The 23,648-nt window shown below is 46.7% G+C and overlaps 1 protein-coding gene across 1 annotated transcript in view; it reads right to left on the bottom strand.

Moving 5' to 3' along the window:
* Positions 1-23,648, bottom strand: part of LOC142310926 (uncharacterized) — a 375,823-nt gene that overhangs the window by 7,946 nt on the left and 344,229 nt on the right. The window contains exon 22 of the mRNA XM_075348804.1: positions 6,113-6,265. Coding sequence (XP_075204919.1) covers positions 6,113-6,265 — 153 coding nt within the window. The remainder of the gene's footprint in view (positions 1-6,112; positions 6,266-23,648) is intronic.

Raw genomic sequence — 23,648 nt, 5'->3', positions numbered from 1 at the left:
GTCCTGCAAACCCGCGGCTCTGTGCAGGTAACCGCGGCCAGGACTGGTATTACTGCAATCCCTCCGGTAGCCAGTCTGATGCTGAACACCACATATTTTAAAATGTAATTCCGTGAGAGCCATACAATATGTTTAAAACTAAATACAAGTAAATGTGTGCATTTTATGTAAGACCAACACTTTTAAAGTACAATAAGTCTCTGAATTCTTTTTAATAACGTTGTTATGCTATTACTAACCAATGATGAATAAAGTACTTCTTACCATGCATGTATCTCTAATGCCTGCTTTACACGCTTCAATAAATCTTTCAATCCGTCGTTGGGGTCAAGTTGTAAGTGACGCACATCCTGCATCGTTCGTGACGTATTTGCGTGTGACACCTACGTGCGATCAAGATTGAACGCAAATACGGTGATCGCATACACGTCGTTTATTCCTCATACATTGGACGTTTTGTTGCATGAACCTAGTCAATTGAAACGTGTGACATCCCTCATACGATTGTGATGTCTGAGGCTATGTGCGCAGGTGTGCGCTCTGCACCGCAGCTTAAAAAAGGTCCGCTTCAGAGCGCAGCTGAAAAGCTGCTTTCTGAAGCGCCTCACAATGTCTGTCATTCACTAATCTCTTTCAGTCCGTCACTATCTCTGTCCCTCACTCTCTGTCCATGTCAGTCTATCCCTCTTACCCCCTCTCTCATACTCACCGATCCCCGATCACCGGCGCGGCTCTGCACGGCGTTCACACTGCTCCGGCGGCTTTTACTGTTTTGAAAAAGCCGGCCGCCCATTAAACAATCTCGTATTCCCTGCTTACCCGCCCACCGGCGCCTATGATTGGTTACAGTGAGACACGCCACCACGCTGAGTGACAGGTGTCACACTGCACCCAATCACAGCAGCCGGTGTGCGTGTCTATACTGTGTAGTGAAATAAATAATTAAATAATTAAAAAAAACGGCGTGCGGTCCCCCCCAATTTTAAAACCAGCCAGATAAAGCCATACGACTGAAGGCTGGTATTCTCAGGATGGGGAGCTCCACGTTATGGGGAGCCCCCCAGCCTAACAATATCAGCCAACAGCCGCCCAGAATTGCCGCATACATTAGATGCGACAGTTCTGGGACTGTACCCGGCTCTTCCCGATTTGCCCTGGTGCGTTGGCAAATCGGGGTAATAAGGAGTTATTGGCAGCCCATAGCTGACAATAAGTCCTAGATTAATCATGTCAGGCGTCTCCCCGAGATACCTTCCATGATTAATCTGTAAATTACAGTAAATAAACAACACACCCGAAAAAATCATTTATTAGAAATAAAAAACACAAACATATACCCTAGTTAACCACTTTAATCAGCCCCAAAAAGCCCTCCATGTCCGGCGTAATCCAGGATGCTCCAGTGTCGCTTCCAGCGCTGCTGCATGGAGGTGACCGGAGCTGCAGAATACACCGCCGCTCCTGTCACCTCCACACAGCAACTGAAGACAGCCGCGCGATCAGCTGAGCTGTCACTGAGGTTACCCGCTGTCACTGGATCCAGCGGTGGCCACGGGTAACCTCAGTGACAGCTCAGCTGATCGTGCTACTCACCTCAGTTGCTGCGTGGAGGTGACCGGAGCAGCGGTGAGTAGCGCGATCAGCTGAGCTGTCACTGAGGTTACCCGCGGCCACCGCTGCATCCACCTCTGCATCCAGTGACAGCGGGTAACCTCAGTGACAGCTCAGCTGATCGCGCGGCTGTCTTCAGTTGCTGTGTGGAGGTGACAGGAGCGGCTGTGTCTGCTGCAGCTCCGGGCACCTCCATGCAGCAGCGCTGGATGCGACGCTGGAGCATCCTGGATTCCGCCGGACATGGAGGGCTTTTTGGGGCTGATTAAAGTGGTTAACCAGGGTATATGTTTGTGTTTTTTATTCCTAATAAATGATTTTTTCGGGTGTGTGTGTTTATTTACTGTAATTTACAGATTAATCTTGGAAGGTGTCTCATAGACGCCTGACATGATTAATCTAGGACTTATTGGCAGCTATGGGCTGCCAATAACTCCTTATTACCCCGATTTGCCAATGCACCAGGGCAAATCGGGAAGAGCCGGGTACAGTCCCAGAACTGTCGCATATAATGTATGCGGCAATTCTGGGCGGCTGATGACTGATATTGTTAGGCTGGGGGGCTCCCCATAACATGGAGCTCCCCATCCTGAGAATACCAGCCTTCAGCCATATGGCTTTATCTGGCTGGTTTTAAAATTAGGGGGGACCGCACGCCGTTTTTTTTAATTATTTAATTATTTATTTCACTACACAGTATAGACACGCACACCGGCTGCTGTGATTGGGTGCAGTGTGACACCTGTCACTCAGCGTGGTGGCGTGTCTCACTGTAACCAATCATAGGCGCCGGTGGGCGGGTAAGCAGGGAATACGAGATTGTTTAATGGGCGGCCGGCTTTTTCAAAACAGTAAAAGCCGCCGGAGCAGTGTGAACGCCGTGCAGCGTCGGGGATCGGTGAGTATATGAGAGAGGGCTGCTCAATTCAGTTACTCAGGAGTTTAGCGGTCACCGGTGAGTCCTTCATAGGTGACCGCTAATCAGGGCGCGACACAGACAGAGCCGCAGCATGACCATGAAGTCGGGTGAGGTTCACCCGAGTTCATTCTGACAGTGCGGCTCTGTCTGTGTCTGCTGTCATCTGCCATTCAGCTCTGCTACATGGCTATCTGTGTCTGCTGTCAGCGGCCATGTAGCAGAGCTGAATGGCAGATGACATAGTAAAAACGCATCTCTACACATTACACACGCTTGTCAAGTCAATAAATAAAAAAAAAAAAGGTGCCCAATGCATACGTCACAGAACACATGATCTAAAGGATTGCACACAAAATTGATCAACTTAACATAGACTACTAAAGCACGTGTGACAGCAAATGAACGACCTACGTGCAATCTCATTCAATCGCATATGCGACCTGGGCGTGTCACATCGCATACGAGATTGCACACCTAATTGTAAGGTGTAAAGCAGGCTTTATATTAACTCACCAGGTGGGAGCGGCGGTGGTGGAGTGGCTCAGAAGGTCCCAGGAGGCAGGGTAGGTAATACTGCGGGCACGGAGGAGGGGGTGTCACGGCTCAAGAGGGTCAGTGTACGGAGGGTCGGTGATACTGCTGAGGGCTCGTGGGGTGTCATGGCGGCGGGTGCTATTGATATGCCAACGAGCTCGGAAGAGGGGGTGTCGTGGCTCAGTGTGTGGCAGCGGAGGGTCGGCGATACTGCGGGTTTGTGGGGTGTCGCGGTGGTGAGGACCATTTATCTGCCGGCGAGCTGCTTTAAATCTCCCACAGATCGGACTTCAAGAAAATGGCCATGGAGTCCTATCTGCATACGCGCCGCCTCCACGGCCATTTTCTTGAAGTAGATCTCGTCAACTGCAGGAGATTCAAAGCAGCCTGCAGTATGCCGGCAGATCAACAGTATTCTTTTTAATAGAGCCAGATGCAGACATCAAAAGAGCCACATCTGGCTAGCGAGCCATAGGGTCCCGACCCCTGCCCTATGGCTTCAGCACAGTGCGTACTAACAGCAGTGAGCAGTCACCTAGGCAATGAGCTGTAAACAACAGAAAAGTGTGAATATATCAAGTATGACAGCAAATTTAAACAAACAGTAATTTGCAAAAGAGCTTGTATTTAAAAGTGCTATCCAACAGCTCTGATCTATGAAGCTGGAAATAACCCTTTAAATTATAATGAGAACATTAAAGGGAACCTGTGATGTCATTTTTTGATATTAAACCTTATTATGTTTTAAATGATGCAATGTGCATCACTAACATGTTTTGTTTGTTTATTTTTTAAATTAAAGTATTTATCTTAGGCCCCCTTTACACATCCGTGAAAATCACGCACGTGTTTCACAGACATGTCAAGGGTGCGTGTTCCCCTCCGTGTGCCATATTTATGGCACTACGTGTGTTCTCCATGTGTTATACGTAATAACACACGGAGAACGAAAAGCCCCACCTTGCCTGCTTCTTCCGGAGCGGTCTGTGGTGCTGAATGACAGTGCCCGGCACAGGCCACGCCCCGCTGATACTGCTTCCGGCCCCCAGTGAAGAAGATGCGTTGTTCAAATTCACTGGGGGACGGATGCAGGTGACAGCCGCGGCAGAGACTGCAGGGCTCATGGAGGTGAGTATGTGTTTTTTTTATTTTTAAAATGACACGTGTTTTTCCGGCGCGTGTCACGTGGGCCCGCATCCACACTACTTCCTTGTAGTACGTGTGTGGGCCACGTGACACCCGTGCTGCCGGAGAAACACGGACATGCATCCGTGTGGAGCAAACGGGCTCACGTGTGCTCCACACGGAGGCACGGGCCAATGGCTAAACACGTGGGTGCACATAAACCCATTGATTTTAATGGGTTTACGTGTGTCCGTGTCTCTGGTACCTGCGGGCACGGACCTAGCACGTACCGGAGGCACGTGCGTGTGAAGGGGGCCTTAAAGAAACACTTTCTATGATTTTGTGAATGTAAATACGTTAGGTTTCAGTCATGGGGGCGGAGCTCTTGCTGGGATCAGTCACTGTTTCTCAAGCTAAGGCATGATTCTTTTTGAACTTAGTCATGCCCCCAGCATTGTAATTGATTACACCACAGGTGCTGCAATATCACCTTTCTGCTTAGCTCCATCCATTATGGTCTCATGATTGTGACATCAGCACAATAGGTCCTGGGGTCAGCGGGCCCCATCAACCCCTGTCCCAGTCGCGGTAGCGACCCCAATATTTACACTCCTGCTTCTCATAGCTGTTACCAAAAGTTTTGTATTTGTGATAGACCCCTAATATTTTAAAAAAGTGACTAAAAATATTACCTATTAGTGAAAAGATAAAAATTCTAATTAAAAATTGCACTGGGCGTAATGGTAACTATTAGCGATAACCTATAAGTACAATATTGTACTATAAGATAAAGACATGGGTGTAAATCAGTTGTAATAAAGATTAAATTGATAACTTTGGTGAAAAAATCCACTTTGTTGTGTTTGGTTAATCGACATTTCAAATCTTCTGCTAAATAGATTTTGGTGCACAGGGCCAAACTGTACACTGGGTTTTCTCCTCCCTGTCTGTGATTCCCCAGCCCCTCCTCTTGCTTCTGGTCTTTAAATGAAAGATCACTGCTGAGATATCAAACAGAGGAGGAAGGTCCTTCACAGACTGAAGGGAGTTGGAGGCACTGAGGAATGACAGACAAGGAGAAGACCCAGTGTACAGTACTGCCGCCGTTCACCAAAATCTAATTAGTAGAGATAAGTGAACCCAAACTGTAAAGCCCGGGGTTCATACTGAACACGGACTTTACAAAATATCAGTGTCGGAGTTCGGGTGCTATTTGTATGCGAACCACTCGATCAAACATTGGGGTGCTCGGGTACATTCGGTGCCCGGACCAGTGGGAGCCACTTAAGTCTCTGAATGGCTTTTATTGGGGGTCAAAACAATAACCAAGTGTGGTGTGCACAAAAAATAAATGAATGAATGAATGAATGAATGAATGAATGAAACCATCCTCCCTTTCCAAGAAATGCTCTGAGTATGGCTAGCTGTACGTGGGTGAAGAGCGAACTGCCCAATCATTGATTTCCAATGGGGTTTGGGCTCCGGGATCAAGTTTAGGTCAAGTCCAGGTCCTCAACTGAACTTTATCTAAAGTCCGGCTGAACTAGGTGAACCCAAACTTCCATGGGTCCTCTTTTCTCTACTAATCAAAAGAAAACTGCACATGGTGATGCAAGAAGAACCACAAAGTGGATTACTCCAACAAAGATATCAATGTAATCAGTATTACAGCACCATTACTGCAATGCCTTTACTGCACAAAACTGTGCAGACAGCTTGTCTTATAAAAATACATTACAATTAGGAATTTTGACTTTTCCCATTTTTTTCTTTTTAGCATGCTCGGCTTCCTTTTTCTGTATACCACCTTGTTTTCTTAGATTGAGTATTAATTGGTTGCTATCATCTGTTTACTTTGCAAGGTTGAAAATGCAAGTCTCTGTCAGATGGAAATATTCACAACATCCTATATTCTCTACATACCTGAATGAATTCCCGCACGTATCCTTAGCTGGGTGTTGGGTTTATGTGGTATTCTGAAAGTCTTGCACACAGCCACTAAGTCTAATGCCATACTTGCGATCTCACTTGCATGGTATATACCATTCTCTTTGGGAACTCCAGACACAACCATATCTACATACAACAAGAATGTACATGAATAAAGGTTTTGTATAATTTGTGTTTCACATAATCATGTGTTTATTGACTGTCACCTATTCTGGACATAGAGCTTAAAGGGAACCTGAAGGCTCATACAGGCTGTCCAAACTGTGGGCAGCATGTGTCAGCCCCTGCTGTATCACCCAGCCACGTGTGGTTGACTCTAATGCTGCGACTAATCATACAGGCAAGTTGCCGGCAGCTTCTTCCAACCCATTGTTAGTGACTGATAGGTCTCTACATACCGTATGTGCATGTATAGTACAAAAACTGTGGTGGAACAAAAGCTCACAAGACCATGGGGTGATACTCATTTGGATAAAAAGAAAGTAAAAGGAAAGTGCTTACCTGAGCAGGTTGTGTGCAGGCAACACTCCTATAAACACCTGAAAATATCAGCTACTGCTGCTTTGTGTCTAGATGATGATCTTCTCCGGGAGAGTTGAGCAATGTGAACAACAGCCCAATATAAGGTTATATTGCTGTAATGCAGACTTCTTAGGACCAAGATCAGTTGAAAGGTTTTTATTTTAACAAACAACGCGTTTCAACACGTTTCATTACTAGACTTGCATCTTTTTCAAATAAAAAAAACAATTGCATCACACAATTTTTTTTTCTATATGCGTGTATAGCCAGAGACTAGCTAGTTAAGTGGCACAGGCACAGGCGGGGAGAAGCCTTTGAGGACCTGCCTGTATGACTAGTCTACAGCGTGGCTCGGTCCTTGGCTGGCTATGAATGTACGTTTTGCTTTGAAATGCCACATTATTTCAGAGTCAAGCATACCTGGCTGGGCTAATACAACCAACGGATAATACATGCTGCCCACGGTCAGATTCACTTCAACTGATCTTCACTAGGCAACATCTCTCAAGAACAATGCAAAGGATAAAGGAACATTTTTATATTGGACACTTTAAAAGGGTTGGCATGACTATTTAGTGCAGCAATGATCTGAGCACAAGATTAGTAATCTCTTAGGCTGTCATGGCATGTCAACTAAAGTGACATTTAGATGGATTGATTTCATCCTATTAAGGATCGCTCATCTGGTCCAGTTATACATTCTGGAAAATTACTCAATTTCTCTTGCGTCTCCCCCATACTCTGGAATGCTCTACCTCAGCATATCAGATTCTCACCTACCGTGAAAGATTCAAAAGGAACCTCAAGACCCACCTGTTCCGACAAGCCTACAACCTACAAGAACCCTCAGACCAGTAGACCACTGCGCAACCAGCTCTGTCCTCACCTACTGTATCCTCACCCATCCCCTGTAGACTGTGAGCCCTCGCGGGCAGGGTCCTCTCTCCTCCTATACCAGTCTGTGCCTTGTATTGTTAATGATTGCTGTACGTGTTTTTTATGTCTACACTTTTCACTTGTAAAGCACCATGGAATAAATGGCGCTATAATAATAATAAATAATAATAATTACTAATAGAAACATAATGATCTGTCTCCATACATCATATTATCATTGTTACAGCCCCTGCTTATGACATACATGCCCTCCTAATGATGTGCTGCTGGAAACAATGATTTGTTTTGCAATTTTTAAACTATTTAATCACGAGATAATTAAATTGTTTACACAGTCTGATAATCCAGAATGGGATTTCTTACCAGTGCTTTTTAGACAATTGTTGCACCATTAAAGTGATTGTCTACCCTTAAAGAGAATATGTCTCCAGGTTGTTGCCACATAATCTAAAAGCAGCATAATTTAGAGACAGAAACACTGATTCCAGAAATGAGTCACTTAGGCTGTGTGCGTATACTACATTTTTTGACGTGTTTTTTGGTGCACTTTGTTGCCCAAAACTGCATGTCTTTCCTTCTCCCAGCTATGTCTATGAGAATTCAGAAATGCTGTGCGAACGTTGCTTTATTTTTGCCTGCAGTTTTGGATTGACAAAAACCTGCAGCATGCAGAAAACGCAATTTAAAAAACCCATGTGGTTTTGACGCATTTTCGTCCCATGCATTTTTTTTGTGAAATCAAAGGCTAAAAGGGCTAAAAAACGCTGGCCATACGTTATAAAATAACTGTTTTATCAAGAGGAGATTATCACTAGAGGATTAGTAGACCTGCTGTCACATAGTCCTCCATATTCATGAGGTCAGAATGATGCAATCCCCACCACTGATTAGCAGCTACAGTATTATGCAAATGTTTGGTCACCTCTGGTCAAAATTGCTGTTATTATAAACAGTTAAGCTATGTGAACATGACATTATGGTTAAAAGCCATGAAGTTAAAGATTACACATTTCCTTTGTATTTAGGCAAATACATATTTTAATCTTTTTCATTCTTAAATTAACAAAAAAGGAGAATGGGACAATGCAAAGATTTTGGCACACTACATGGTAAAGTGCCTAGTAGAACCCCTTTTGGAAAGTATCACAGCTTATAAACACTTTTAGTAGACGGCCAAGAATCTTTGAATTCTTGTTTGAGGGATTATAATTCATTCTTCCTTGGAAAAGTCTTCCACTTCTGTGAGATTCCCGAGTCGTGTTGCATGCACTATTCTTTTGAGGTCTAGCCTTAGATATGATGTTCAGATCAGGAGACTGTGAGAGTCATTGTAAAATCTACAGCTTCCACCTTTTGAGGAAGTCCATTGTGGATTTTGACATGTGCGTAGGATTATTATCTATTTGCAGAAGACATCTTCTTTTCAACTTCAAATTTCTGTGAAAGCTGCTCATAGGATTGCTTGAGAGGCAAATCAGAACCCCCACTTGACTGACTGCAAAAGACCTTCAGGAAGATTTAGCAGACTCTAGAGTTGTGGTATATTGTTCTACTGTTCAGAAACACCTGCACAAATATGGCTTTCATAGAAGAGTCATCAAAAGAAAAACTCTCCTGCTTCCTCACCATAAAATTCAGCGTCAGAAATATGCAAAAGAACATCTAAACAAGCCTGCTGGATTTTGGAAACAAGTCCTGAAGATAAAATAGAATTCTGCTCAATGATCAAATGTAGAGTACAGACCAAAAGTTTGGACACAACTTCTCATACAAAGAGTTTTCTTTATTTTCATGACTAAAAGTTGTAGATTCACACTGAAGGCATCAAAACTATGAATTAACACATGTGGAATGAAATACTTAAAAAAGTGTGAAACAACTGAAAATATGTCTTATATTCTAGGTTCTTCAAAGTAGCCACCTTTTGCTTTGATTACTGCTTTGCACACTCTTGGCATTCTCTTGATGAGCTTCAAGAGGTAGTCACCGGAAATGGTTTTCCAACAGTCTTGAAGGAGTTCCAGAGATGCTTATCACTTCTTGGCCCTTTTGTCTTCACTCTGTGGTCCAGCTCACCCCAAACCATCTCGATTGAGTTCAGGTCTGGTGTCTGTGGAGACCAGGTCATCTGGCGTAGCAACCCCATCACTCTCCTTCTTAGTCAAATAGCCCTTACACAGCCTTTTGGTGTGTTTGGGGTAATTGTCCTGTTGATAGATAAATGATGGTCCAACTAAACGCAAACCGGATGGAAAAGCACGCCGCTGCAAGATGCTATGGTAGCCATGCTGGTTCTGTATGCTTTTAATTTTGAATAAATCCCCAACAGTGTCACCAGCAAAGCACCCCCACACCATCACACCTCCTCCTCCATGCTTCATGGTGGGAACCAGACATGTAGAGTCCATCCGTTTACCTTTTCTGCGTCGCACAAAGACACGGTGGTTGGATCCAAAGATCTCAAATTTAGACTCATCAGACCAAAGCACAGATTTCCACTGGTCTAATGTCCATTCCTTGTGTTCTTTAGCCCAAACAAGTCTCTTCCGCTTGTTGCCTGACCTTAGCAGTGGTTTCCTAGCAGCTATTTTACCCTGAAGGCCTGCTGCACAAAGTCTCCTCTTAATAGTTGTTCTAGAGATGAGAAGGTGTGTCCAAACTTTTGGGCTGTACTGTATGTGTGGAGAAAAAAGGGCATAGAAATTAATGAAGAGAACATATCACCAACCATTAAGCATGGAGGTGGATTACTCATGCTTTGGGGTTGTTAGCAGCTAATGGCACAAGGAACATTTCACAGCTAGAATGGATTCAATGAAATTTCAATAAATTCTTGATTCAAACAACACCATGTGTAAAAAAGCTGAAGGTGAAAAAAGGATAGCTTCTACATATGGATAATGAGCTTAAACACATGTCAAAATCTACAACAGACTACCTCAAAAGGCGTAAGCTGAAGGTTTTACAATGGCCCTCACAGTGCCCTGATCTGAACATCATTGAAAATCTATGACTAGACCTCAAATGAGCAGTGCATGCAAGGCGAGCCAGGGATCTCATAAAACTGGAAGACTTTTCCAAGGAAGAAGTGATGAAAATCTCTCAAACCAAAAATGAAATAATCTTGGTTAGCTACAAAAAGTGTCGACAAGCTGTGATACCTGCCAAAGGGGGTGCAACTAGGTACTTACCACGAAGGGTGCCCAAACTTTTGCATCAGCCCATTTTCCTTTTTTGTTAATTTAAAAAAAATGAAATTTGAAAAAAATTCTTGCCTGAAATGCAAAAGAAATATGTAATCTTTAACCATATCTCTTAAAGATCACTTTATCTTCAACTTGCTTAACTGTTCACAATAACAGTAATTTTGAACAGGGGTGCCCAAACTTTTGCATGCCAGTGTATCTGCCTGTGCACAGTGTACACAGAAAGCTGCCAATCAATGATGTGGGCAGTTTTATACAGAGTTCAGCATTCAGACAACTGTGAGATCTCCAGAAGAGAAGCAGTGATAATATCAAAATGACAGTAAGCAGCCTGGTAAGTGATTGACACTATTCTTGAGCGCAGTGCATCAAGGACACAATGAGGCATTGCATGCTGACTGGTATCTGGCCGTGCTGATCTGTCAGGGAGTTGAATGACAGTGCAGTCATCCAATTTGGCTCCGGGTGATGCTGGGTTTTTCAGGTGTTCCAGCTTCCTAGTGATTGCCCAGCTACTTAGCTCAGCAGTCTCTCCCAGAACTTTGCCATACAGTCTGTTAGGGTACTTTTCCACTTGCGCACAGCTTCCGATGCAAGAGCATCGCAAGCAATATACTAATGACCCTCTGCTGCGAGCGTCAGCGGAGGGTCTTGCGACTGCGGAGAAGAGGGAGGGAGCACGTTCTCCCCATCTCCTCCGCTGCTTGTCTCTGCGTACATCGCCCTGCACTCAGAGTACATGCGAGTGCAGTATGATGTTTCCCAAGCACCCATAGACTTGTATGGGGGTGCGTGAGCTGAGACTCGCTGCCAAATGCAGCATGATGCGATTCATTCTGCATGCCGCTGTGGCATGAGAAATCAATCGCAAATGAACGCTGCCCCATTGCACTGGTTCGAGTGCAATCCGATGTTTTTTTGGATTGCACTCGCACATGAAAATCGCAAGTGGAACAGTACCCATAGAGTAGTTCTGTTAGCCTATGGTTGTGTGTTCTGCTTGTTCTGATCATTGTTTTCTTACTGCGGACCGTTACCTGACTCTGCCTCAGTTTACTCCCTGAATCCATGATGAGCTCTCCTGATACCTGACCCTGGATTATCTGACTTCCCTACCTTCAGACCTGCCCATGTGTAAGTGACTAGCATCACAGTGATACATCAGTGGAATCAGGGTCTCTGCTCCTAAATCATTTTTTCTCAGATGGGGTAGCAAAACTTGATGACAGATTCCTTTTAACACAAGCACAGCACATACAAGCTTTTTCTAACAAATGAAGTATGTTCTTTAAAAAGGAGTTATATTCAAACAAAAATATTTTGTCATATCCTGCTGACCACAGACCATATAGGCTATGTTAAAAGGATACTCCACAGAGATAAAAAAAATCCTTCTACTCTACCTGCCCTCAAACTATAAAGATGAGATGCACAGTGCAGTTCTATTATCCTTATAATAACTGTAATTCAATATGACGCAGGAGCTGTTCTTGCCACTTCCCCTCCCCTCTGGGACTTTGCATAGCACATCTGTGGTATCCCAGAATAACAATTTAACATTGTGTTGGGGCTTATGTCTGAATGCCTGAAAAATGGGACTTGGTTATATCTGCTAACAAGGCCATTAATATTCATGAAGCAGATGGATGGCATAAACGTGATGTTAACAATCTTAGTTGGAGCTCTCCTTTAACCTTGGTGTAATTGACTTGCAAATAAAAAACACACACAGAGAGACACACAGGCAGAGACACACAGACAGACACAGAGACAGACACACAGAGACAGACATACAGAGACAGACATACAGAGACAGAGACACACAGAAAGAGACACACAGACAGAGACAGATACACACAGAGACACACAGACATGTGTGTCGCCAGGGGTTAAGGAGATACCCAGAACCGGGCCAAGGGGTCGCTTCTGGAAAGGGGATCACGGTGTCGTGACCCGGTCCGTGCTCCCTGGTTCCACAATAAAAAGGGGGGTTATGTTCGTGACGCCACCCGTGGAATGTGATCAGAGATGACCACCGCTGCTGCAGGACCTCCGGGGTGATGGAAGGCAGCTTGAGATAGGACGGCTCCCCACGGGTAGAGCCTTTTCCCCGGGGCAGTGTGTTAGTCTATGGGGGGGGAGCAGGACACGAGCACAATAAACAGGCAGACTCACGGTTTTGCAGTTTCTTTGTCCTTTACTGTAGATGGCATTCAGCAGAGTACTGTCCACGGAGTCTGTGAGGGGTTCAGGGCTTCTCCCACCCAGCCGGGCCGTTTTGGCTTCCTTGCCTGCACTGTGTGTCTGTGGCCCCGCTGCTGAGTGAACTATGCAGCTGGCTCTGCTCTGCTCTGCTCCTAGGTACCGACCTGACAGGCAACTCGAGTCCTTCCTAGTATGTTCCTGAACTCTGCGCTTGTTGCTTGTGTCTGTGGTACAGGTGAAAGATCTGGAATCTTCACTTATCTGGTGGTAACTGTGCAGTATGTAACCTGCAGTCTCGGATCCAGCATCCGTTCTGTGTGCTCCACTGGGGATGAGCCCTGCAATGCTCTGTCTCCCAGGAATGTTCCTTTGTGTACGCTTTCTCCTTTCCTCAGACCCTCAGCTAGGCCTGGAATTGGTCAGTGGATCCTGAGGTGAGCTAAAGCCAGCTTCCAACCTCCAGAGATCCTGTCTCCTCAGTGCTCTGCACTGAACTTCCAAACTGAAACCACTTCTGACCATTTCCTCCCCCCCCCACCAGAATGTACAGGGAAGCATCTTGGTCTCCCCCTTCTGGCCAGGAGGTCTTGGTGTTGTGTGTGGGGAGTTAACCCTTTGTGTTGTTACTGTGGCAACCCTGGGGTGCCACATTCCCCCTTAGTGAAGAACAGTACTCCGGGACTGTGAAACAAACAAACAAGTTATGAACAACAAGTGTATATATAAATACAGAGTCTCAAAAGGAAAAAGTACAAAAACCTTAAAGCTCAAAAAGAGTCCAAAATGTTCAAAAATATATAAGTGTTCATACAGTATAGTCTCTGTAGGTACTGGGCTTTTGGTCTTAACGTTGCAATTAAATAAACATTTCAATCAACAAACACTTCTTAAAGGTGTCTCTACTCTGGTCGTAAGTGCAGTAGGCCTCACGGCCCTCGGGCCACCAACATGTGATCAAGTTGTAACTCTCCGTGCTGCCACCTTACACCACTCTTCTCTCACCTTTTCTGTACACTAAACTGTTACGGTTTTTCCCATAAACATTATAACATATGTACATTTTATATGCAATTCCACATTAGTCTTTATATCTTGCTGGTATCTGACCCTGAGTACTACGCTGTGACCTGCGTACTGCTGGTGTACTGGGTGTACTTAGCATAATGGTGTGAGTGGAAGTGTACCTATTTGGTGTTTCTGGTACTTGTGAGGATGGGGGGCTGACTGTAGGACTGGCAAGCTCACTGGGACCAGGAATCTGTTCTTCCTCTACGGTTTCAACTTCCAGTTCTTCTTGTCTTGAGACTTCTTGTGGTATGGGTTTTGATTGTGGTTCCACCACTTGAGGGAAGGCGATCATTGGGACTACTACTGCTCCATAGTAATTTGGCCATGTTTTTGGGAAATCTCCTAAGACTGTATGGAATACATCTTCTTCCTTCTTGACAGGTTGTACCTGTATGGGTAAGGTGACTTCTGGTGTCTTCAGGGTTTCAGGACACGGTTTGAGTTGATCTCTTGACACGACAGCTGATGTCCTTCCTTCATCCTTACTGATGAGACATACTTTGGGATTATCCATATTGGATGGTAAGACTGTATATGGGGTGGTTTCCCACTGATTATCCAATTTGTTTGTGCGCCGTTTCCTCTTGAGAACTTGGTCACCAGGTTGCAATGGGGTTGCTAGAGCATGCTGGTTGAAGGTTCTCTCCTGTCTTCCCCTAGCTTGTTGGAGACTTTTCTCTACGCACTCTTGTACTTGGCGATACTGCTGCTGACGTAGGGTATCCCAATTGGATTCTTGAACTTCTACATCTGGCTTCAGAATTCCCATATCTAGATCAATTGGCAGTTTACCGGGCCTTGCACGCATAAGGTAAGCGGGGGTGCAGTTTGTAGAACTCACCGGGACATGATTGTACAAGTCCACCAAGTCTGGCAATTTCTCTGGCCATTGATTTCTTTCTGACTCTGGTAAGGTCTTCAACAGGTCAATCACAATATGGTTCATCTTCTCACATAAGCCATTTGTTTGGGGATGGTATGCTGTTGTGCGGATCTTTTTACAGCCATACATGTTGCAGAATTCTTGGAAGATCTGTGATTCGAAAGCTGGACCTTGATCTGCAAGGACTTGTTCTGGGTAACCATGGGGTCTGCAAAAGTACGTCTGGAATGCTTTAGCTGCTGTTCTAGCTGTAAGGTCTTTCACGGGTACCACCACTAAGAAGCGTGAGTAATGGTCCACGATGGTTAAGGCATAGACATAGCCGGACCGGCTTGGTGACAACTTGACGTGGTCTAATGCGACTAGCTCGAGTGGTTGCTTGGTTACTATGGACTGGAGTGGAGCTCTCTGGTTCTGTTGATCCTTTCTTCTGAGGTTGCACGGTCCGCATTTTCTACACCAATCTTCAATTGATTTTCTCATGCCAACCCAGTAGAATCTTTCTCTTAAGAGCACTTCCAACTTTTTCCAACCAAAATGACCAGCACCGTCGTGGTAAGCTTCCAGAACCATCTTGACGTCTCTCTTGGGCACGATGATCTGCCAGACCAACTCATGTGTTTTTGGATTGGTGTGCCTTCTACAGAGCTTCCCTTGGTACAGGAACAATTTACCTCTCTCTTTCCAGAGATGTTGTGTCTCAGCTGGGGCATTCTGATTAGGGTATGCACCTTGTTGTGTAAGTAGTTCTTTCACTAGCTTCACAGCTGGATCGCTGTCTTGTGTGTCAGCCCATCCGTGGTGTGCTAATGGGTTGAGAGTTGCCTGCTGTTGTTTTTGGTAGACACTCGGTTGATACTGTCCCACCTTAGGACGGTGAAAGGCCGGCAGCTCAATTTCTTCCAGTCCCTCCGGTTCCTCTTCCACGTTCCCCGAGTGTGGCATCCGGGATAAGGCATCCGCATTCCCATTCTTGTGGCCTGCCCTGTACTTGATGACAAAGTTGTAGTTTGACAGTCGGGCTATCCATCGCTGTTCCAGCGCACCTAGTTTTGCAGAGTCCAGGTGGGTCAACGGATTGTTGTCAGTAAAGATGGTAAATTCTGCAGCTGCCAGGTAGTGTTTGAAACGCTCTGTTACAGCCCAAACTACTGCCAGTAGTTCTAACTTGAAGGAGCTGTAATTCTCTGGGTTTCTTTCTGTAGGCCGGAGCTTCCTGCTTGCAAAGGCAATAACTTTCTCCTTGCCTTCCTGCTTTTGAGACAATACTGCTCCCAGTCCCACGTTGCTGGCATCCGTGTACAAAATGAAGGGTTGATGGTAATCTGGATATGCCAGGATCTCTTCTCCTGTCAGTGCCCACTTCAACTTCTTAAAGGACTCTTCTCTCTCATCACTCCACTGGAAAGGAGGATTTCGGGCTGCAGACTTCTTTGACTGTCCTACCAGGATGTCTTGTAGGGGAGCTGCTAGCTTCGTGAACCCTTTTATAAATCTTCTATAGTAGCCCACCAGTCCCAGGAATTGCCTCACCTCTTTCACGCTGGTGGGTCTCGGCCAATCTCTGATCACGGTAACTTTTTCAGGATCTGGTGCTACCCCTTCTGAGCTCACGACATGTCCCAGGTACTGTACCCTTGGCTTTAGAAGGTGACACTTGGATGGCTTGATTTTCATGCCATATCCAGATAAGGCTTCAAACACTTCTGCCAGGTCTTGTAGATGCTGTTCATAGGTCTTGGAGTAGACTATGACGTCATCCAGGTACAGGAGGACAGTTTCAAAGTTCTTATGTCCTAGGCAGCACTCCATCATTCGCTGGAAGGTTCCAGGTGCGTTGCAGAGTCCAAACGGCATACAATTGAACTCACAGAGGCCCATCGGTGTGGTGAATGCTGTCTTCTCCTTATCAGCCTCTGCCACAGGAACTTGCCAATACCCACTAGTCAGATCTAGGGTGGAAAAGTAAGTAGCGGATTTTAATGCAGCCAATGACTCTTCTATCCTAGGTAATGGGTATGCATCCTTGTGTGTAATGCGGTTGATCCGTCTGTAGTCTACACACATCCTCATGGTCCCATCTTTTTTCTTAACTAGCACTAGTGGGGCTGCCCAGGGGCTACAACTGTCTCTTATTACCCCTGCTTCTTTCATTTCTTTGAGCATGTCTTTGGCGCATTGGTAGTGAGCCGGTGGTACTAGTCTATACCTCTCCTTTATGGGTGGATGGTTACCTGTGGGTATAGTGTGCTCTACCCCTTTGATCTGCCCAAAGTCTAATGGGTGTTTGCTGAATATTTGTTCATATTCTTTCACTACTCGGTATACTCCATGCTTTTGATGGGAGGGTGTAGAATCGGTACCTACATGTAGCTTTTGGCACCAATCCTCCAGCTTTCCCTCTGAGCCATTGTCTTCCGCCTGACTTGACGGCTTCAAGGGCTCAACGGTGGTGATGGCGTTGTTATCAACCGTATATAGCTTAGCCATGGTAGCATACTTTGGTAGGGTGACCTCATCTTCCCCACAATTTAGAAGGCGTATTGGCACTCTTCCCCTGTGTACCTCAACTATTCCTCTGGCCGTCAATACAGTGGGCCTACTGTCTGAGTACACGGGTTCTACCAGGGCCTGATAGTCTCGCCCTCTGATGCCTATTGCGGCTCTACACCAGACCAGCATTTCAGTTTTGGGAGGAATTACAATAGGTATTGGGTCACTTACCCTTGCACTGCCAATTTCACCTCCTGACATTTCTACCTGCTGCTTCAGCATCAAGGCTTTAATTTCCTTCTGCAGGAGTCTCTGTTGCCCAGGTTTGGCAGTCTCGACGATCTGCTGCAAGACAGTAATTACCTCTGCAAAACAATTTTCAATTACATTCATTCCTAGCAGCATAGTTGGTTCACGTTCTCGTCGGTCAACATCAACAATGATAATACCCTGATTCTGCAATTCTACTCTCCCAATCTTAATGGTCATTTCTCTGAAACCAACCTGTGGTACTAATTCACCATTGCTAGCCCATATATTCAATGCAACATTAGATGGACCACTGCTAACGTCTGAATCAGCCCAGTACCTCTTATAAAGGACATGCGGAATTGATGATATTTGGGAACCAGTGTCCAGCAAGGCGTTGAGCGGAATGCCATCCAGCACGATGGGGATGACTGGACGTCCCCCCACATACTTGTCGTGCCAGGGTGAGGGACCTTGAGAGTTCATTCCTGAGGAGCGGCCCGCCTCCCCAGGGGATCCCCATTTAAAGCACATTCACGGGCAAAGTGACCTGGCTCATTGCAACGGCGGCAAATGGGCTGTCCATCCGGCTGGTAGCGGTCGCTGGGTCGTCCTCTCGTCGCTTGGTATCTCCTAGGCCTCATCCATGGGACATCCTCCTTGCTGGTCGCCAGCTCAATCTTGGGTGCAGACTTGGATCCACGCAGCTCCTGGACGATTCTAGCCATGGAAGCAACAGTGTCTGTAAGGGCTTCAAGCTTTTGATGTAGAGCCTCATTAGTGATCGGCTCCAGGTGGTTAGCAGCAGCCGCTGACATGGCCGATGTCACCGGCACTACTGGCTGCTGGGGTGCCGCTGTAAGGTGTTGAACAGAGTCTATATCCTGCGGCTCCTCCACCTGCTGGAGGCGGATGGCTCTATCCTTTAGCTGGGCAAATGTTAGCCCTGGATCCTGGATCACCATCATGCTCAGTTGTCCCCGGTGGGAAGGGGATGAGAGTCCATCCAGGAATTGGTCTATCAGCAGCTTATCTGCTCCAGGGGCTAAGGCAGGTTCTGCTAATTTAAGTGCTCTGAGCGCCTCCTGCAAGTTTAAGGCAAAGTCTCTTGCGCTCTCTCTAGGTTTTTGCTTGCATCCAAAGAACCTCATTTTAGCCCGGCTGCCAGCAGTGGATTCAAAAGCTGCTTTTAGTCCAGCTATTATATGCTCTACAGTGTCCTTTGCATCATCCGGCCAGGATGTAGCCTCCCGCTGGGCATTGCCAGTTAACTGTCCCATAAGCATACCAACACGCTGGGCTTCTGTCAGGGGGTACATGCTGTAGTAGATTTTTAGCTTTCCGATAAAGTCATTAAGTGTGTTGGGCTCACCTGAGTACTGCGGCAGCCACACTGCACCCGGGGTGTACGGCATCAGGAACGGCATGATAGGTGCCGCTGCACCGCCGGGTACAACAGCGTCTCCCTGCTGCGACATCTTTGCGCCCCCTTAGTTAATTTCACCAGTCTTCTTGACAGCAAGCCTGGGACACTTTTCTGCGTTTTCGTTCGGGTCGCAGCACCGAGCGCACCTCCTCTGCAAGCGGTGGGCGGAGTCTTAGTTTAGGCGCACTGTTCTCCCGCGCGTAGCAGCTAATGGCGCGATTAAAGATGGCGCCTGGAAAATGTTACCAATGATGTTTTTGGATTTTTCCAGGTATCTTTGCAAAGTTTAAAGTCCGTTCTTTGTTGCAACAATTCACAGTGCAAGTCTTTTATGCGATGCAATAAGTCTTTACAGGCACACGTCACCCGGGTTGCAGCCGGGTCCAGTCCGGATCCTGTTCGTGACGCCAAAGTTGTGTCGCCAGGGGTTAAGGAGATACCCAGAACCGGGCCAAGGGGTCGCTTCTGGAAAGGGGATCACGGTGTCGTGACCCGGTCCGTGCTCCCTGGTTCCACAATAAAAAGGGGGGTTATGTTCGTGACGCCACCCGTGGAATGTGATCAGAGATGACCACCGCTGCTGCAGAACCTCCGGGGTGATGGAAGGCAGCTTGAGATGGGACGGCTCCCCACGGGTAGAGCCTTTTCCCCGGGGCAGTGTGTTAGTCTATGGGGGGGGGAGCAGGACACGAGCACAATAAACAGGCAGACTCACGGTTTTGCAGTTTCTTTGTCCTTTACTGTAGATGGCATTCAGCAGAGTACTGTCCACGGAGTCTGTGAGGGGTTCAGGGCTTCTCCCACCCAGCCGGGCCGTTTTGGCTTCCTTGCCTGCACTGTGTGTCTGTGGCCCCGCTGCTGAGTGAACTATGCAGCTGGCTCTGCTCTGCTCTGCTCCTAGGTACCGACCTGACAGGCAACTCGAGTCCTTCCTAGTATGTTCCTGAACTCTGCGCTTGTTGCTTGTGTCTGTGGTACAGGTGAAAGATCTGGAATCTTCACTTATCTGGTGGTAACTGTGCAGTATGTAACCTGCAGTCTCGGATCCAGCATCCGTTCTGTGTGCTCCACTGGGGATGAGCCCTGCAATGCTCTGTCTCCCAGGAATGTTCCTTTGTGTACGCTTTCTCCTTTCCTCAGACCCTCAGCTAGGCCTGGAATTGGTCAGTGGATCCTGAGGTGAGCTAAAGCCAGCTTCCAACCTCCAGAGATCCTGTCTCCTCAGTGCTCTGCACTGAACTTCCAAACTGAAACCACTTCTGACCATTTCCTCCCCCCCCACCAGAATGTACAGGGAAGCATCTTGGTCTCCCCCTTCTGGCCAGGAGGTCTTGGTGTTGTGTGTGGGGAGTTAACCCTTTGTGTTGTTACTGTGGCAACCCTGGGGTGCCACACATGGACACACACAGACACAGAGAGAGAGATAGAGGCAGACAAATACAGAGAGGGAGACAGACAGAGAGGGAGGCAGACAGACTTTGAGGGAGACAAACAGACAAAGAGGAAAAAAAGAGAGAGTGGGAGAGAGGGCAAGTGAGAGACGCTTAGTTACTATCCTGGGCAACACCGGGTACTACAGCTAGTCTAATATATAAAGCTTAGTGTATGTATGTGGGAATGTGTGTGTATGTATGTGTGTGTGTATGTCCGCTAAAGGAATCCGCACCGTCGCATTTGTAATCACAAAATTTTGCACAAACGTCTCATGTGACTCAGGGAACATCATAGACTATGTTTTGACCAAAAAATTTAACAACGCGCTTTACAGTTACTCTCCAAAAAAACCTGCCTCCATTAAAGTTAATGGAGCTGTGACCTACAAGTTATTAAAAGCAGCTGTGAGTGATTTCTATAGGAACAAAATAAATTGTTAGTATAAGAAGCTTCTGTGTGAGCTAATAAGATGTTGGCGGGGAGACGGATAGAGAGAGACAGAAAGAGACAGACAGAGAGAGAGAGGAAGACAGGAAAGGAAACAGACATAGGTACAGACAGAGGCAAACATGGAAAGAGACAGACAGACAGGGAAAGAGACAGGCAGACAGGAAAAGAGACAGACAGGGAAAGAGAGAGACAGACAGGGAAAGAAAGAGATGGAAAGAGACAGGGAAAGACACAGAGACAGGGAAAGAGACAGACAGGGAAAGAGACAGACAGGGAAAGAGACAAAAACAAGGAAAGAGACAAAAACAGCGAAAAACACAGAGACAAGGAAGAAGACAGGGAAAGAGACGGAGACAGGGAAAGAGACGGCGACAAGGAAAGAGACAGACAGGGAAAGAGACAGACCTGGAACGAGACAGACCCGGAACAAGACAGACAGGGAAAGAGAAAGATGGGGAAAGAGACAGATGGGGAAAGAGACAGACGGGGAAAGAGACAGATGGGGAAAGAGACAGATGGGGAAAGAGACAGATGGGGAAAGAGACAGACGGGGAAAGAGACTGACAGACAGATATAGAGATAGAGATAGACAGACAGACACAGACAGAGACACTGATACAGAGACAGACAGAGAGATTGACACAAACAGACAGAGAAATAGACACAGACAGAGAGATAGACTCAGAGAGAGATCAACACAGACAGACATGGATAGCAACAGAGACACACATCGATAGAGACAGACAGGGAAAGATACAGACCTGGAACGAGACAGACCTGGAACAAGATAGACGGGGAAAGAGACAGACGGGGAAAGAGACAGACGGGGAAAGAGACAGATGGGGAAAGAGACAGATGGGGAAAGAGACAGACGGGGAAAGACACAGACGGGGAAAGAGACAGATGGGGAAAGAGACAGACGGGGAAAGAGACAGACGGGGAAAGAGACAGACGGGGAAAGAGACAGATGGGGAAAGAGACCGATGGGGAAAGAGACAGATGGGGAAAGAGACAGACGGGGAAAGAGACAGATGGGGAAAGAGACAGACGGGGAAAGAGACAGATGGGGAAAGAGACAGATGGGGAAACAGACAGATGGGGAAAGAGACAGATGGAGAATGAGACAAATGGGGAAAGAGACTGACAAACAGATACAGAGATAGAGAGAGAGACAGACACAGACAAAGACACTGATAGAGACAGACAGAGAGATAGACACAGAGAGAGAAATAGACACAGACAGAGAGATAGACTCAGAGAGAGATCAACACAGACAGACATGGATAGCAACAGAGACACACATGGATAGAGACAGAGACACACATGGATAGAGAGACAGGGAAAAAGACAGACACACAGAGACAGACAGGGAAAGAGACAGACACACAGAGACAGACAGATTCAGACAGAGACAGACACACAGACAGAAAGACACAGACACAGAGACAGACAGAGACAGACAGACAGACAGAGACAGACAGAGAAAGACAGAAAGACTGGGAGAGAGACAGAGAGACAGTTACTATCCCAGGCAACACCGCATAATACAGCTAGTAAACTATAAAGATGAGATGCACAGTGCAGTTCTATTATCCTTATGTAGCACCCAGAGAAGGGGGTACTCGGTCCCAGGTAGTAACAAATGGGAATGTCACTCTGGTGGCTGTTGCCCGGTCCCGTGCTCTGGGCCCCTTTTGTTAATGGGGGTTATTTACAGGGGAAATAAGTTATTGTCATGTGACGCAACCTGCGGGTTGCGGTTAAGGATGGAGAACCACCGTTGCTCAATGTAGGTACTCCCAGGGCTGGTGGTAGTGGCAGCTGTGATGGTAGGCCCTCTGCAGGTAGGGCTGTGCCTGGGAGATGTAATGAGGCAATAATGGAGACCACACCAGGTTGTCTTCAACAGTCTCTACTTACTGTGGACCCAGGTATTGCTGGTTCAGGTCCCGGGAGGACCAGTGCCAATGTAGTGACCCAGGTTGCTCTGTCCCCGGCACGCTCTGTAGATTGAGTACTTGTAGCGTGGAGCGTTTGAGGAACCCCGACTAGGTAAACTAGTCACTTACCTCCCCACACGGTCCGCACTGCCCGCCGTACGGAGAAGGAGACTGTACCCTTTTGGTGCGGACCGTGCGGGGAGGTAAGTGTCTGAACACCGATCCTAGTTTACGACTGATGCCCCCAGATTATTTGGTTCGGTGAAGTCCGTGAAGGTGCCCTCACTGTGCAGGAATTTGCCAAACAGTGTAAAACTTGCGCTTGACCTAGGGCCCTGTGCCCCGTTCGTACTCCGGTTCCAACGGTATCTCGGTACCCGTCCTGACAACCTCTCTCCTGTGCCCCCAGGGTCACCGTTACACAGACTCAGCTCCAGCACGTCCGCGCACCTCTCCTGTGTGCTCCCAACTAATAACTGTCTGACTGCTGACCCCTCCCACTAGGCTGGCTATACCAAGGGACTCGTTCACATGGCGACCATCCTCTTACGTGGTTAACCCTCTATGCCCAGTGTGGAGAAGAGAACTAGGATTTAGATGTCTTTTTGGTGGAATCGGCACTGGTACTCCAGGTCCCAGGGGGTAGGTCCAGCATCCCCGAGAGGATGCAGTTCCCTGTAGTGCCTTGAGGGTCTCAGGGGTGCTACACTTACAATAACTGTAGTTCAATGTGACG

The sequence above is a fragment of the Anomaloglossus baeobatrachus genome, chromosome 1, assembly GCF_048569485.1.
Source record: "Anomaloglossus baeobatrachus isolate aAnoBae1 chromosome 1, aAnoBae1.hap1, whole genome shotgun sequence".
Classification (NCBI taxonomy): domain Eukaryota; kingdom Metazoa; phylum Chordata; class Amphibia; order Anura; family Aromobatidae; genus Anomaloglossus; species Anomaloglossus baeobatrachus.
The sequence above is the reverse complement of the archived record's forward strand: the minus strand, read 5'-3'. Positions and strand labels throughout refer to the sequence as shown.